Source organism: Cololabis saira, chromosome 9 (assembly GCF_033807715.1).
Source record: "Cololabis saira isolate AMF1-May2022 chromosome 9, fColSai1.1, whole genome shotgun sequence".
NCBI lineage: Eukaryota > Metazoa > Chordata > Actinopteri > Beloniformes > Belonidae > Cololabis > Cololabis saira.
The window spans coordinates 30738072-30755771 of record NC_084595.1 but is presented as its reverse complement, the minus strand read 5'-3'; the positions used below and the strand labels follow the sequence as shown (position 1 = coordinate 30755771).

The 17700-nt window shown below is 40.4% G+C and overlaps 1 protein-coding gene and 1 long non-coding RNA gene across 2 annotated transcripts; both read right to left on the bottom strand.

Annotated features, from left to right (window-relative positions):
- Positions 1-261: 261 nt before the first annotated feature.
- Positions 262-11283, bottom strand: LOC133451267 (proprotein convertase subtilisin/kexin type 5-like). Its single transcript, XM_061730237.1, has 11 exons — positions 11229-11283; positions 10871-11077; positions 8986-9172; positions 8687-8901; positions 5315-5557; positions 4961-5194; positions 4704-4884; positions 4407-4624; positions 4116-4216; positions 3177-3381; positions 262-1659 (listed from the first exon to the last, which is right to left on the bottom strand). Exons 1-11 carry the CDS (start codon positions 11281-11283, stop codon positions 1247-1249), a joined length of 2259 nt encoding a protein of 752 aa, XP_061586221.1. The 3' UTR covers positions 262-1246.
- Positions 11284-11425: 142 nt separating this feature from the next.
- Positions 11426-16878, bottom strand: LOC133450541 (uncharacterized). The gene is made up of 3 exons (XR_009783114.1): positions 16813-16878; positions 11580-11640; positions 11426-11497 (listed from the first exon to the last, which is right to left on the bottom strand). It is a non-coding gene; the product is annotated as an uncharacterized LOC133450541 (long non-coding RNA).
- Between the last annotated feature and the right edge of the window lie 822 nt (positions 16879-17700).

The following is a 17700-nucleotide window of genomic DNA, read 5'->3' as shown; positions in this document are numbered from 1 at the left end:
AATAGTTATTGTATTATTGTCTTTTGTTTTTAAAAAATAAACTTTTACAGCTTCCCACGAGGTATCTGATACACAAAATGAATCTATTTCTTCTGATAATGTCTTCAAAAAAATCGTATAAATCAAATGTTCTTGGAGTATACCTGCTCGAGAAACACAAAATGAAAATGGAGACGTAAACCATCAGTAAATCTTTACGGTGACTGCATTGGCAAATTTAATATAATAAGCCTTGCAATAACTTTAGCCTGATTGGGACCTCACATTCTCTCTGAGAATCTCCCTGAATGTCACGTAGTCGCAGTGCTGTTTGAACTGTTCTGAGTCCCATAAAATTCTCTACATTTCATCATGAATTTGATGTTGAAACACCATCACATACTTGTAAACGTTTTGTATTTGCAAACAAATACAGATTATGATACAAATGTATACATTAAAGATAATTATATTTCATATATTTAAAAAATAATCTAAAACTAATTTGAAGATGAAATCAGAGTGAGATTCAGTAGTTTCACAGTCTGGAGTGTGAGCCCACCGTTAAACTCCAGGAACAGGACTGTACTAGCACCTGATCTAAACGTGTTTGTGAAAGTCTGTTATGGCAGAAAAAGAAGCATTCAAGCACAAAGATGTTCTCCCCGCTGTGACAGATGACAGTCACTATCACGGTTTGGGCTTGTTTTGCTGCATCTTGGGCCTTAATGACTGAATTATATTAGTAAATCTAAGAGAAAAATGTCAAGATAACTGAAATGAATGAATGACCCTAAAACGCAAGAAAGTAACAACGTTTTTAAAGTTTTTTCCCAGTCAAAGATAAAAAACATTGGAAAATCTTCGATGAATAGACGGCCAACTGTAATATATTCGTTAATTTGTCTTATTGGGTTGTCTTTATGTACTCTTAAGATTTGTATTAAAATGTGATGTTTCATATTTATGCCAGAATATATAAAACTGCAAGTGTCCATAAATGTAAAAGTTCCATGTTTTTTCCCATAAAGGTATTTCACCTACTGTTTTGTTGTTGCCAAATCATCTTAAAGCAATGATTAAAGAGATTTGCATCTAAACTGCCAGTTGTAACAGAAATATTAGACAAACTTAAAAAAAAAAAAAAAAATCTGAATGTGATATTACTTTCAGCAAAGAATTGGATAAAGATTGAAACATTTACAACCGGTTTAAATTTCAGAAGACCTGTAACGAAGCGCTTTCTTTCCACTCAAGGTCTTTGGTGTCATATAAATGAATAGCTTTCATCGTCATACTCGAGCTCATCTTCATCCTCCTCCAGAAGCCCGTATCTGAACTTCCTGTACACCGTTCCATCTTTAGTCATGTACACAATGCCTTCGTCTTCATCTTCGTCTTCGTCTTCCTTGTCTTGACATCTGATGATTTTGTCGCTGTACTCTCCAAATGAAGAGGATGTGGGTTGTGATGTATTGCTTTCACTGGTGTCCAGTTTTGCGTAACCTCCAGCTTTGGTTTTAGCCGTGACCCTGAGTGACCTCGATCGAGCACTGAGGAAGAGGAAGAGCCCTCCGCCCAGAGAAAGCGTGAGCAGAACCCAAGCTGTGACGAGGAGCCTTGCTGTGTAGCTCACACCAGCTGAACTTATCACAACGTTGACACCCTTGATGCACTCCTCTGGAGAAAAAGGAGTACAGCATTAGTTTCATTAAACATTTAGATATTTAGGACATGACATGTCGACGGCCACATCATTTTCATGCTATGAATCCTCTGTATCGTCCTGTTTTTTTTGTACTTCAGATACAAGTATTGGAAATCAATATTATTTGGTTGCCGAAAAATGGAAAAAGAGAGAGACAACCTTTAGGTGTTTCCTATAGCTGTCAAAAACATCTTTAAATCTGCATGAGATCTTTTGGCAAAGACAGTTTTTAGCTTTCTACAAATAGTTTCTGATGATATTTATGGACTCCAGACGTGGTGCCAGGCTGTTTTAGATAACCTTTTCAGACATTTTTATTACCGTTTGACGTTTGCTTGAGGTTATTGTCCTGCGAGAAGAACCAAGGTTTTCACTGTAAACCTGAACACATCCAAAGAGTTTTATAACTCTGACACCTCTCGGTGGGATTACTATTACAATCACGTTAAGTGAAGACTGAACACAGAACTGATGGGAATGTTTTACCGCCTATATCCAAAAAACATTATCCCTTATCAATGAAAAATAACTCATAAGGTTAAGGACATTAAGGAATTAAGGACTTGCTGTCGTAAATTATTTAATTAATTGTTAAGGTTATAACAGAGAAACAGTTTTCCAACTTTGTTCGATCTGATGCTGAAAATAAGAAAAGCATTACCTTGGAAGATGGGGCTGCAAGGAATTATGGGACAGAAATATCTCCTTCCCTTTTATAGAGGATGATACAGTGGTCCCCTTGCCAAAGGAAACAATAAAGGAAGCACTGGCACTTCTAGGTCATTTCAATCAGTTAGAAACCTTCCAAACCAAAAAAAGTCTATTCGCTTCATATTCCACCGCAGACATTTTGACTTGTCACATTGTTACATTGTGAAAAGCACAGGCGTAATTAATGGCATTAACAATGGCAAAACTCCTTTTACTGGCCCAGTAAAACGTTGGCAGGGAACCAGCATTCCTTACAGCGGGACCACCTCAAGTGGATTGCAGGTCAGAGCAGGCCAGAGTCATTTGTTGTCATGTTCAGATGTGGGCACTGTTATATTAAAATATCGGATCTGCATTCCTTCAGTAAGAAACAAAGAGGGGAAAACTCTAAGGCATTTTAAGAGCATCTTCTCTATTCTATTTTATTTTGGGCAACATAGGTTAATTTAGCGTTGCCCGTGGCAGAATCCTGTCATATCCTAGATGTGTCTCCTTGTAATTATCTGTCTGAAAAGTTTTAAATAGGATGGTTAGAAATTAGCATATTATGGCTGACTCATTCCATCGTTTTTTGTATGTTGCAGTTCCTGATGCATTTCTGCTTAAAACAAACAAGTTTCACAACGCTTCAGTTCCAAAGAGTTGTTTTGCAGTCTCTGATGCAAGTGCCCAGTGAAGGCAGCAACATGAGCAAAGAGCCTGTTTGGCAAGAGGGTGTGATTCCCACAAGAGGCAACGTTGCTGTAAAATGTGCCTTTCAGTGTGAATCCTTGTATACCTCGTGATGACTTGCAGTCACAGCACACCCACGGTATGGGTTTGTCATCGTGCTGGGTCTCATTTCCACAGCAGGTCAAGCAGCGGCCATCATCAGACAAAACCCGGCTTGCACGGCACAGAGTGCAATCCCACATGCTGGGACCACGGCAGCCCTCACAAGACGAGTGACAGGCTTCACACTTTGGTTTATCACTGCCTGGATCCTGGATCGAGAACAGAAACAGATCAGACGACAGTTCCACGATTAAGGGTTTGATCTACAGATATCTCTGGAGAAGCCTGGCCAACCTCCAGCTATAGCTCTAATAGGTTTTCCATTCATTGATTGATTCATTGATTCATTGATTGATTCATTCATTCAATAAAAGTTTACTTTAAAATACACAGTAAAACATTTTGTATATTAAATGGGACCTATTATGGCATCTAATACCTATTTTAAACAGGCCTTGAATGTCTTAAAAACAAGCTTTTGATTGTTTTTGCTAAATAAATTAGAAATTCAGCTCTGAGCCATGTCTTTATCTTCCCATTCTCTAGCCTCATTATCTATGAGGGATTCTGAGTGGGCGGGGCTATGATAATGAGGCTCTGTGCTGATTGGCTGCCTGAATGACGCGATACACCGCTACGAAAAAATGGCGGAAGCTCCGGCCGGCCAGAGTTAGTTGTGGGCATGGTTTCGCGCATCGGAGGCCAACCGATGCAAATCACATTTTAGTTACGTAACGACGGGAGCAGAATCTGAACGGCTCGTAGAAGCCACATCAGACTGGACGGCTCATCTGGGCGGCTGTACAGACACTGCAGAATTTGGTTGCTTTCCTCCTTCTCTGAGTTGGCAGGCTGAGGGGAGACCACTTTATATATGTTAAAGCAAGAGAAAACGTGTTGTTCATAATAGGTCCCCTTTAAGTAAAGATGTGCAGTGTTTCACCTGTGAGGTGGGAAAAAAGCCCACAAAACAGGGGTTGTCACAGATGCCACCCATGAAGTGGAAACCATCATAACAGGACCGGCAGGCCAGAGCGCCCCCACCTGTAAGGGAAGTGACATAACGTGCAGCACAAGATGTCACATGGGTGAACTCCAATTTTCTAAATGATAGGCACATCTAAAAGCGGAGGTATATCCTATTATGTTGATTTTTGCCGTATACATATTTTCCTGCAGAAAATGTGCTTTCCACATTTTTAAGCAGCAAAAGGTTCATGCCACGTTTGCTTACCACTGCAGGTCTTGCAGGAAGGGTGGCACTTGAGACAGGTTGTGGACAAATTGTTTTTGTAGGACCCTGGTGGGCAACTCTGCAGGCATTGCCCCAACCCTCTCAGGTAGACAAAGCCCTCTCTGCAGCTCAGACAGTTGTTTGTACCAGGACCCGTACACTGATGGCAGGAAGGGTCACATCGCTCACAAACCATTGTGGTCGGGTCGCCATAGTGACTGCAAAGAGGCAAGAGAATACTTATTGGTTTTTTAGCCGATGGACACCTGAAAATGAGTCTGCTGCGTGTCGCCTGACCTCTCTGAACAGGATTCAACGCAGCTGAGGCCCTGCTTCAAAAATCCAGATTTGCAGGTGACACACTTCAAACTGTGAGGGCCCACACAAGATTCGCAGCTGAAGTGGCAGCGCTTACACACGTGGCCAGCCTCATCGTCGAGGTAGTAACCCAGAGGACACTTTTCCAAACAGGTGCTGTCTGGTGAACATTGGTACAAAGTCAAGAAGCTTCAATAAGTGCATACACACCACTTTTGTGCGGTACTCTAACTCACTCAGCAGGAAGCGTGTCTCGCTGCAGCTGAGGCAGCGATCTCCGCCCGGTCCAGAACAGCCGTCGCAGAATCCGTGGCACTGTTGGCAATCCCCATTCTGGTCCACATACGAGTTGGGCGGGCACTCAGTATACCACACACAGTGTCCGGTGGCATCTTTGTGCCTTTTGGTATCACAGCTAAGGCAGTGTGAGGGCTCGGGGCCCGAGCAGGTCAGACATGACCTGTCACAATCTGCAACAATAAATCATTAGAAAATGGCCATCTACAAGCTGAAATGAAGGACATAAAAACTGTATAATTAAAGAGATAATAGCATTTTTATTGTTGGGTAAAAATATGTTTCCACCTCACCTCTGCATTCATTCGTATTTGTATCATGATAAGCATTGCTTGGACACTTGTGGAGACATTTTCCGTTGTAACGGACAGCTTTTTTGTCGCTACACACTTCACAGTCATCAGAGCCTGGCCCGTCGCATGAGGCGCAATCATCATGGCAACTTACACACTCCTGTCCCTGCTCAATGGCAAAGTGTCCTTCAGGACAATCCTCCACGCACCCGTCCTTATGGAGGTAGTAGTATTGTGTACATTCTGTGAGAGACAAAAACAATATGCAACATAATATCAAAGCCCAGATGAATTCATTTGAATTAAAATACTATATTATCTGATTAGTTTTCTTTAGATAAAGCAAGTAGGCTACCTTATGAGATGCTTTGTTTTTTTCTTTGTTTTGTCTCTGAATCTCTTGAAAAACAATTTTCTGTACGAATTCCCTCCCAACCAGTTTGTCCAGACTGTGACAATTTTGTCTATATTTTCTCCCTTTAATTTGTCCACATGTACTTTTGGACAGTTAAGCATATTACCTGCAGTAAAAAGCTTGACAGAGTACCCTGTCATCTGTCAACTACTGATAAAACACCAACTACTAATTAGCATCTCACACAACTCCACCTCCCTAAGCTTTACTAAGTTTTACTTGTGCAGTCCAGTCCATTGAAACATTAGGATGAATGAAGTCCAGGACCACAGATCAGTAACCAATTCTTTTATTAAATAATTAACATAAATTATAAATAACGTAACTACCTTAATGCAAACTTTACATACACACTAGCTAATTACGTGGCTATGAATGTGTTTAGAAGAAAATGGCTGAAATCACTTTACACTGACTTTAATGCGCAGTAAACTTGCTTGGTGGATGACTGGGAGTTTGGGATAAAGTGGCAGGCTGGCCAGCAGCACTACTTTTTCATAATGTAACACACATAGCTTACACATTCCCATTTACCACTGTCACCTTTTTTCTTTTCATCCTCTTCTTGTTTTTTTCTTTTCGTGTGCCCAGAGCGATATGTTCGCTTAATTTTTTCAAATTGTTCACTATTGCGTCTATGGGGGTTTCAAGTTGTGTCGCTGATATGGAGCGATATCAGCGGTCTGTTGGGACCCCTGCTATCTACTAGCCAGTGACAACTTGGAAAGGGGCCCCGTGCGGGGCATTTCTGATGCATTGTCATTGCAGCGTCTAAAGTAGTTCCATTATTTTGTTGTTGATGCCCCTTTCAGCTCGGGGCCCTAGGCAATGACGGCTGACGTCAACATAAAAAATAATGGAACTACTTTAGAACTCAAGAACTACTTTTTCTAAACACATTCATAGCCACATAATAAGCTAGTGTGTATGTAAAGTTTGCCTTAAAGGGGACCTATTATGAAAAACCCGTTTTCTCTTGCTTTAACATATATAAAGTGGTCTCCCCTCAGCCTGCCAACTCAGAGAAGGAGAGCAACCAAATTCTGCAGTGTCTGTACAGCCGCCTGGACGAGCCATCCAGTGTGATGTGGCTTCTACGAGCCGTTCAGATTCTGCTCCCTTTCGTTACGTAACCAAAATGCGATTTACATAGATTGGCCTCCGATGCGTGAAACCACGCCCACAACTAACTCTGCCGGCCGGAGCTTCCGCCATTTTTTCGTAGCGGTGTATCGCGTCATTCACGCAGCCAATCAGCACAGAGCCTCATTATCATAGCCCCGCCCACTCAGAATCCAGCATAGATAATGAGGTTAGAGAATGGGAAGATAAAGACATGGCTCAGAGGCTGAATTTCTAATTTATTTAGCAAACACAATCAAAAGCTTGTGTGACTGTTTACCTGTGTTTAAAGAGCTGCTTGAAGGAGATCCCTTTGTCTCTGTTATCTGCCTTGAAGAAGACCTACATGGCCGAAACATGTTGGCATTTTTTAACTTTTACAAAGCCATGATTAAATAAAGGCTTTTTATATTTTTCTATCTTCTTGAATGCCTCGGTTTTTCTAAATTGTTTTACAATAGAAAGCTTGTTTTTAAGACATGCCATAATAGGTCCCCTTTAAGTTAGTTACGTTATTTATCATTTATGTTAATTGTTTAATAAAAGATTTTGTTACTGATCTGTGGTCCTGGACTTCATTCATCATGATTCCTGGGGGGGCCCACGGTCTATCTTGCCGAGGGCCCCCAGGGGGTCTAGAAACACCCCTGTTAATGAGTGGGGATGCACCGACATGTCTTGGAATGCCACTTAAGCCTGAATTATGGTTCTGCGTTAAATCGACGCCGAGCCTACGCCGTAGGGTACGCCGTAGTCTCTGCGTTGGTGTAACGCGGAACCATAAATCAGCCTTAATTCCCACTAGAGGTGCATCTCCCGGTGCTGACTCATCCTTGTGTTATACTGCCCCCATGTGGCCAGAGGTGGTGTTACTAAATCAAGTAGCTTTTTTCCTGTACCACTGGATCATTTTTACTTCAATTGTACACCCTAGGTTTTCAGCTAGTACATAGTCATGTAAAAAAAAAGAAGACAAAGGAGATCTTTAGGTTTTCCATGTACAGATTCAGTGTACCTTACTTAATTCAAATTAATAGTGATATAACGACAACAAGAATAAATTTACCTCATTTTCAAACCTGGTAAAGATCCGATGCTTTCTTGTTTTGATTTTTTTTTTCCAATTGTGTCCAATCAATTTTTTATCAATCAAATTTTCTACATGTATTTTTGTTCCCAATGTGCATGCTTCCAATTTATAGGACTTTCAACCATTATCTCTCTACCCTTTTCACCTGTAGCAACTCCTTTTGTTGTTTTCCTTCTATATTCTCCAGGCAAGCTACTTTTTCAAATATGTTTCATATACTATACCCCCCACACAACTTTTAAGAGACAGAAAACAAAAAAGAATAACATAAAGAAATGCTGAAATAAAGTAAAAGTACACAGATTTTTTTAAGTACATTGGAAGGTAGGAAATACTGTAGGTGGTATATCAATCAGCTCATGTAAAACCAGCTTCAGTTGGAGCAGCAGGATCTGCTTTCAGCAGGGGGCAGAAAAACAAATCTAAATCCTGGAAATAAAATACCCCAAGAATTTGTTGAATTAGATTTGATCGGTTCTTTCTATACTTTCTTTTTCACGTGGTCCTTTCTTCTTTGCTCCTGGCACTTTTACATTAAAGCTACACTACATGCACTGCAGGAAGCAGAGAGGGGCATCCCTGCTTTTTCTGTTTATCTCTCTTCTGCAGCTTCTCTTCTATTTCTTCATCTTTTAGCTACTTCAATATCAAATAAAATCAGTCATCTAATCACCATCTTTTCAATCATGTCCTTTCTTTGTTTTCAGTCCTGTTTAACCTCCACCGCTCCACTGAGTCCACTTACTCTTACACAGGCCATCCTGGTTACACTCCATACAGTAATCTGGGCAGCGATGGCATTCTGTCATGTTGGCGTAATAGCCTTCTGGACAGCGGGGCACGCAAGAGTGGTCCAGCAACAACAAATGTTTCTCACAGCTCAGGCAGTGGGAGGGATTATCCTTGCAGGATCCACATTCAGGGGCGCATGACTGGCATATGTCACCTCGTGGAAACCCCCTAGAGAAGAAAAAAGAGGCGTCAGTGCCGTTTTGTGGTCCAAGTTCACATTCAAATTAAGAAATGAAACAATAGGAGAAGCACCTCTGACATTCAACCACACATAATCCATCTTGCAGATAGTGTCTTCTTTGACACTGCTTGCAGACATTGGCATCCTCGCAATTCATACATCCTCTTAAGCATTCCTCACACTTGCCAGTTTTCTCACTGGCAAATGTCCCAGATGGACAGTGAGACAAGCAAGTCTGTAGTGGAGTCAAAAATCGACCTAAAGTCAAAATATACAAAGAAAAAGGAAGTAGGATAAATAGGTTTTCAGCATTGTTCCAGTTTTGCTCCTCAAAGCATTTCATGATGAGCAGTCGAGATACGTGCAAATCGTAATCCCCACTCACGCTGTCAGCTACAGAAAATATGCATACATTGATGGACTCTGTTCTAGAGGTTTATGTCAACATGAAACACTTTTTAAGTTTGTAGTCTTTCCAAAATGGCACACAGACATAATAATTGTACCTGGATGGCAGCTGCTGCAATTTTCCCTCCCTGCAGCAAAGCACATCTTGCAGGAGGAGTGGCACAGCTCACATTCATCCTGACCTTATTGCCCGAAGAAAAAGTAAACATGTCAAAGTAAAAGGACAAGAATGCCATGGGAAAGAGGAAAAGTATGTGAGAAGACAAGAAAAATAGACTCAAGTATGTACCTTTTCTGCCAAGTTTACGTACAATTTATAAAAATAAACATAAACCTTTATTTTCAATTTGGGGAAACTTTTCTTGTTTTGTATTACTCTTTTCTGCAGATTTACACAGTTTAGAAATAAAGTCTACATTGTGATGTTTTTGTATTAGACGTTTCTGATGGCTAACTTCCCTCATCTCAGTTAATTGGAGGAACACGCATGGATGTATTTTGAGATACACCTATAGACATGAAAACCTCACTGCATAGCATCATAGAAAACTTGCTAAGACAACCAAGACATCAGGAAGAGATTTGTAAACCTTTTACAAGTCTGGCGGGACACTGGGTTCAATTTTCCAACTTGATGGACCAACATTCACTTGTTCAAACATTAATACTTCCCTATTGATGATGAACAACATGAATCTTACCACTCAGGAAGAAAGGGTCTCTGCACATGAGTACAAAAATAAATATTCTTTGGTCTAATGAGACTAAAATTTAAGTGTTTGATCATCATGATCATTTTTATGTTTGGAGGAAACACTAGAAAACCTGCAGGTATCAGAAAATCATTACAACAGTCAAGTACAGAGGTGGCAGCATCACACTGTGGGGCTGTTTGGCTGCAGGAGGACTGGTGGTCAGTACCTCAAAAATATTAGATCACGAGGAAAGAAGATAGTATAAATGTATTAAAGCAACACCTCAATACACCTGGCAAAAAAGGACAAATGACAACTAAGTGAATGTGTATGAAGGGGCCACCACAAACTCTCTCCATCCTAGAGAAAACTTCTGGCCTGAAAAGGCCCAAGAAGGCCTACAAACTTGAGTCAGATTCCACTTTAATGTGATTCTAACAAATAATAAGCAAGTGCATGCAAAAGTTAAACTTTATAGAAAGTAATAGAATTTCTCAAAAAAAAGAAATCTAATTTTTAAGACATTAAATGTAGATCTACAACAGGAAAATTGTCTTCAACTTTACTATCATATATGGAGGATTGTAAAAACAAAAAAAAAACCTTTTCTAAACTATAAACTTCTCGTTTCAATTATATTATTCTGTTTGTGTATAAACATACATTAAATACAATGTACTTAATCAGCCATATTCAACGGCAGGATTTCCAGTTTGATGTTTAACAGAGGAAAGATGTAGATGAGACTTCAGTTAATGAGACTTCTTAGTTTAGAGGTTAAATCTATTCATCACCAAGATTAAGTCAGTGTTGATGCCGTTTAGTAGTGAGATGAAGAAACTATTGGCCTTACTGTTTCTGAAGTTCCCCTCAGGACAGGCATTGAGCTGTCTGCCCTCCAGACACTCCCCAGTCCTCAGTGTGACCCCATCCTCGCAGGAGTCACAGTCATCATAGCGTGGCCCTCCACAGGTTCGACAGTTGGGGTGACAAGACTCACAGTCCTGCTTCTCCTCGTCCACAAAGAAACCTTCCTCACAATGAGTCACACACTTTCCATCTGGATATAAAATAAAGATACAACTTCTTCCTTTTTGCTCTAAAGATTTTCTTTAAATAAACTTTATTTCTTCTTAAAAGCCAATAAATAGAACCTTTTATTTTGAAGCAATTAAACGCAAAAAACCCCAGGATAGATGCAGTGAAACTACCCCTTTGGGTGGAGTGTGAGCACCTTGGGGTACAGTGCTCCACCCTGTCAAACATTTTTAAGGAATACCCAGCCCATAGTTTTGCTCTTAAGAGTTAGTTTGTCCTCATTCCCACATTCCCATTCCCACCACCGGTAAGTCTGAAGCTGAAATGGTTCAAATAGTTACCAAAGACAAAGAATCCTGGTTCACACCAGTAGCACTGGGACTGGTTACAGATTTGACAGTGTTTATCTTCACAGGGAGCACACACCATGGCAGCGTCGTCACTGTAGGTAGAAAGAATAGTATCAGTATGAAGGCTTACTGTAGGAATAATGTGCAGCAGCTTTACTATATAATGACACTTACTGATAATAACCATCTCCACATTTTAGACAAACTGTTTTCTGATCCGGATCTTGCAAGTTCTCTGTGGTGATGAGCAGAAATTGAAATAAATGCATTAATAACACATGAAAAACCAATGTGAAGTATTAAGAGAAGTTAGAGTGTTAGCTGCAGCGTGATCAGAGCACACTAAGTTTGGAGAACCACAGAGGGTTGGTGATACACAATCAGATGTTGCTCAGATTGATGTCACAGAGGGCTAGTTTTAAACATCTACAACAACTCAAACCTCATAAATGTTATCATAGTTTGAGAAAATTCTGAAGTATGGATTATTTTACACCACACTACTTTTGCATGGGTTACATGGACTGGGTTTTAATGGTAAAGGAAAAAAACTGTACAAATGTATATAACCGTAATTTAAAAAAGTGAAGTATATTATACAGCATTCAGTTGAACCACTATAAAATGTGTTAGGTTTGATTGATTTTATATGATAAAAATTAACTTTTCTGGTAGGATAGGATTGATTAGTGACGATCATCAATCCCATCTGAATCTCCAAACAAGATCACAGACTAGTGCAAGCGAGATATCTACTCACTGCTTTACACAGAATCACTTGCAAAGAAAAAACTAAACTAAAACTCTTTGGTGTTAGGTTTTGGTTATTTCATTTACATTTAAATCTACTTATATTTTAAAACCTATTTGACGATTTCTTACTAACCTACTTGCACGTTCGTTGTAATTTTTCTAAACCCATTTTCTCACATCACCAGCAGGGGGCACTCTAAACACACACTTGACATTCACCCAGTTCACTCTGAAATACTACCGTACTTCGATAATAATGTAATCTCAGGCCACAACTAAGAAACAAATCAAACCCAGAGGCCTTCAAACAAATCCAAAAGTTAGAGAATGTATCGCTTTTCAGTTCACATCTGCAACATCTGTCGGTTTTTCACAGAGGTCAGATGCTGCTCTGTCTTCACTGGAGTGTGTGTGTGTGTGTGTGTGTGTGTGTGTGTGTGTGTGTGTGTGTGTGTGTGTGTGTGTGTGTGTGTGTGTGTGTGTGTGTGTGTGTGTGTGTGTGTGTGTGTGTGTGTGTGTGTGTGTGTGTGTGTGTGTGTGTGTGTGTGTGTGTGTGTGTGTGTGTGTGTGTGTGTTACTATTTGTATGCTATCCACTCTTACGTAAAAGTAGAGTGGATACTAATGAGTAAATCAGAAGAGAGTGTGATACCGTTTTTATTCACACATCAACAGGGGAAGCTCATTTTCCCCTTATTACTGATTCATTCGTGCTGTCAATCAAACCCATCCAGCTGGTAACCGAGGAAGAGTCACGCCGTACATCCCTTTGTCCAAAGATGTCCAAACATCCCCAGGGACTGAGAGAGCAAGTAGTGTGATGAGAGGAAAAGAACCAGAGGATCAGACAGGAGGAAGAAGGTGAAAGATGGCTTAAAAAGACCCTCTTGCAGACTTTCCTGTGGGACATTTATCCTCGCCAGGAAAGCCTCCATCGGCCCCCACACCTCATTCCTCTTGCTGTCTCCTTCCAGCACCCACAACTTAACACTGCACTGGTTTGCACTTCAATGCAGTCGACAAGCCACTACCTGTGAAAGCAATTACTCATACAGAGAGAGAAAGACTGGGAAAAAAAGAAAGGTGGGAGGGACAGAGATATAGAAGAAGAGAGCCCGGGTGAGGAGCCGGAAATAATGCCTCCGGGCTGTGTCTATGTGAGAGAGAAAATAGCGCCCGCATAAATATTAAGTGCACAAGCTGCCGGAGGAGGGGGGGATTTTAGCTGACATACACATCCTGAAGTGTTCACTTGTGGAATGTGCAAAGACTCACATTTGTAGCGTACACGCAGTCATTATACATTACACCGGCTTTTACAGGAGACATTATATATGTGCATATAATCTCACTTTAAGGTGATTCAGTCTCGTTTACAGTAAAGCTGAAATTAGTCAAGTGTAGACGGATGAAGTAGTCACCTCAAATCATGAGTTCACTTAATTACGCGGGCATGTAGTTGCTTAATTCAACCATTTATTTGATATAGAAAAAAAGTGAATGCAATGAATCAAAACAAGCCCAGAAACGAGCTGCAGTGCATTAAACCTGCCGAGCACTGGAGGTGTGATGAGCTTAACAGCCTGTGAGCAGCGAGGATGCAGCTCCACATCAACAAAGCCACACAAAGCTGCTGTTAAGAATGATTATAGTCCTTGCAAAGATCAGTAGCAGCTAGTGTCTAAAAACTCTAAACAAATGCATAATTTGGTTTATGTGAAGTACTCTTCAGCTTAAAAGGGGATGCTCATAGGTTTGGCATCAAATAAGGGGGAGGAATACAGCTCAGAGACAAACTACAAGAAAGAAAAACCAGGACGGCTTAATTTCCACTTAAAATACAGTCTACAAGTTTGACAAGCTTTGCTGCAGGGTGGAATGCCCTTACTATCTCCCATGTTGGCCCAAAAGGTCAAATGACACGCTGTTATCTAGTGAGCCCAGAGACCACGGCATCATCATCTGACCACGGAGTGAATCCTCATGCTCCAAGGATGGCAGTTTTCTTAACATGGAAGACATCTCTCCCATCACGATTGAGATGTTTTACCATGGAACAGATCAACTTGACTTGGACAGTTTCATTTAATTTGATGCACATCTTTATGTGGTGCTACCCAAAAGCAGAAAGTAGAATAGAAGGCCAAATGGAGATCTCTCTCTCTCTCTCTCGCTCTTAAAAGAGAGCATTTATTGACTTCATCAGCTTGAGAGAACTCTTAACGCATGTGAATCTGATCCACAGAAACGTGACTGATACAGTCATAGCATATTTTCAACTTCTTGCAAGTGATTAAGAAGAGGAGTATGTTGGGAGGATTAGAGAGAATAACACTGGCTTTGATGGAGATAGTGGGACTCATAAGAGACTGCTGTGTTTAACCACAAACTGTCACGTTGGTAAACTTAAATATAAAGATCTCATATATTAGCCCTCTGCAAATCAACACATGCAACCTCCAGGCTCAAACTTGCAGATTCAATCTAAATGATGCAGCGCAAATGTCATGATTAATGTTGCCTTTTGTCCCCAAAAACAACCCAAAGGAAAACTGGGGACAAGCCAGAACAATATATAATCCTGCAAAATGTCTCCATACATAAGCTTACAACCAAATGATGACATAGACTAAAGGCACACACGCACACACACACGCACGCGCAATGGCAGCCTGACACACTCCACTGTTTCATCTTCACTTCAGCTTGAAGTATCACGTCAGAGGGCCAGCTGCCTAAAATCTCTCATCTGCTGACTGACTTGTTTAGTGAGCAGAAATGCAGCTGGGAGGCTGTGCTGGGAGCAGGAGTGAGGAAAGATATTCCAGCTAGAATGCATAATGACATAATAACAGCCCGTCTCCACCTCAGACTAGTCCACAGCACAATAACAACTTTCATCAGCATGTGATAATCATATCAGACAGAGGGAAGTCCTTTTGTCTGTGAGTCGAGCTGCAAGAATACATGGGATCAGATTTGTGTGCTGTTTAGTTCATTAAAACTTTGCCTTTTTTTCCCCACAAAACAACACAAACTTCAGCAACTGTGGAACAATTTCCTTATAGTTCCTCGGCTAAGGGCAGCTTAAGTCTATATATACCTCTGAGGCGCAGCATCAATAAATGGCAACATCATTAGTCGATGCAGCTCACAAACATACTGTCAAACACATTTAGCACAGTAAATCCTCATGTTTTGATTGCAAGTTTTCCCATGTGCAGGCCCACTCCCAAAGACCGATGGGATAAAAGTCTTTAGATAAAAGCTGTGAAAACAGTTCAGACTTGAGCAGCGAGGATCATGAACACTTCATATTATGGTGGTGTGCCACGCAGCTGCTTCTGTTCCTGAGATAAGACTGCATTTAATCTCCTTTTACCAGTGTGGTTGCTCAAGAATACGAGAATATGAGAAAATACAGGAGGAGATTAAAGTTGCAAGCAGCGTTGGTCGGCCCTTGCACCGATAGCCACTGCACCCCAGGTGCCACGACATTCTTGGTCAATATCACTACAAAAGACCTTTGGTGTTCCCAGCAAAGTCCCACATTCATCATTGACATAGAAAATAACAAACTTCACACACACAAGGTTGATGACAAGTCTGTTGACATGGATTTCCACCAGTTTCTTTCATTTGGGGTACTTCATTTTGGCATTTCCCTCATGGTGCTTCGCTAACATCAGTGAATGCAAAAAGCTTTCCTCCTTCTCTGAGTTGGCAGGCTGAGGGGAGACTGCTTTATATATGTTAAAGCAAGAAAACAAATGTTTTTCATAATAGTTCCCCTTTAAGTAGAGCGCTGGGTGATGAAAATGGGGAAAAAAATCAGGGATAAAAAATATATATTAAAAAAAAAAGAAAAAAACTTCTTAAGCATGGATGTGACCAGGTTTGACAACTCTTTGACCATAATATCAGAACAGCCTCATCGAAACATCGGGCGAGTCACTTCCTGTTGCCACTAGGAGGCACTGTGAGTATGACTAAATATGACCATGTGGACCTGTCCAGAGCTGGACTCTGATCATACACACAATATTTGAGGCCTCTGGGACAATGCAGGACCAATTCAAATTTTGATGGCGAAAGGTCAAATTTCACCACATTCCCTGGGCAAAAACTCAAAAGCTCCACAAATTAACTTGAGCAAAGCCCTTATATGAAACACACCAAATATGACGTTGATCCGATTAAACCTCTGTGAGGTCAGATACGAGGTCGGCAAATCACAAACATCAGCCCCAAAATCACAAATTAAATTCTAAATGGTGGACTTTTTAACTTAAATGTACAGGAATGTGTGTAACTATGTAATGTATGTAACTTAAATGATTTAAGACTATGGGTCCTTGAGACTTTTCCGTGCAGGTTGCCTGTAAAAAAACGATCAATTTACGAGGGGCTCGAATTCTTAAAATTTTCAAGGTGGCGCTATTGAGCCATTTTTTCATCCCCATTTGAGGCATCATCAAAATATGACATTTTTCCTCCGACCTGATGGGTGTACAAAATTTGGTGATTTTGGGAGTATTGCAAAGCTCAGAAAAAAGAGCACGTTTCATTGTGAAAAATGATTAATAATGATGATAAACAGCACCTCGCACCCTCGTGCTTTAGCCCTCAAAAAGACCAAGATGTAGTTTACTTACCGCGTTTACATTTTTCACAACCCTCATCACAGAGTAAATAGTCCTCTGCATCCGAGACCTCACCTGATGGAGAATAAAGTGGTACGTAAGTAAAACGGCATGTGGGAGATATATATATATATATATATATATATATATATATATATATATACGATTTTTTTTTTCTGAGTGTCTGACTAAACGTAAACAGGGTAATGCTGACACAAACCAGTTAATACAGTAAAGTACTGTGGTATAGGCCTATGTGTACAGTAAACAACAGGAAAGACCTGCTTCAACAGAGATAGTCACAATACCCATTTTTCGCAATTTTGGACTTCAATTGTGTTTCATAAGATATTTTATTTGTTAGATTTTCATACATCAGCGTGGAGAGAAGAGAAGAGAAGAGAAGAGAAGAGAAGAGAGACCACCAGCGTCTAAACTGCAAATTTCCAGCCGACTGTGGATCCTGTTAGAACTTGCCTTCCTCATATGACAAAAATTTGGTTTAATTCCCCAGTTGGAACTTTTCATGTCCATGTGTACAAACTGTTATCATTCCTGACGACTTTGATCTCATGCTCACTGATGTAGTAAAACCTGGCCTTTTCTTCTTTATCTCAAAAAAGAAATACATCAACAAAAAAATCTAATTCAAAACATTCCAGCACTTTCTCTGTCATTTTTCTTTCTGTTGGCATTCACATCTTGTCATCAGGCCATGACATTAGGAAATCTGTCAATTTTCACGATCTATCCAAGGATAAAAAGAAAAGGACCTAGAATAAACTGCAGAAGCAACAACATGTCAACACCAGGCAGACCTGGGTAGATAAATTAAATTCAGAGACATTCTTGACTATTCATTTATTAGTCTGAGGGGAGATTGTTTTTCACTATAAAATT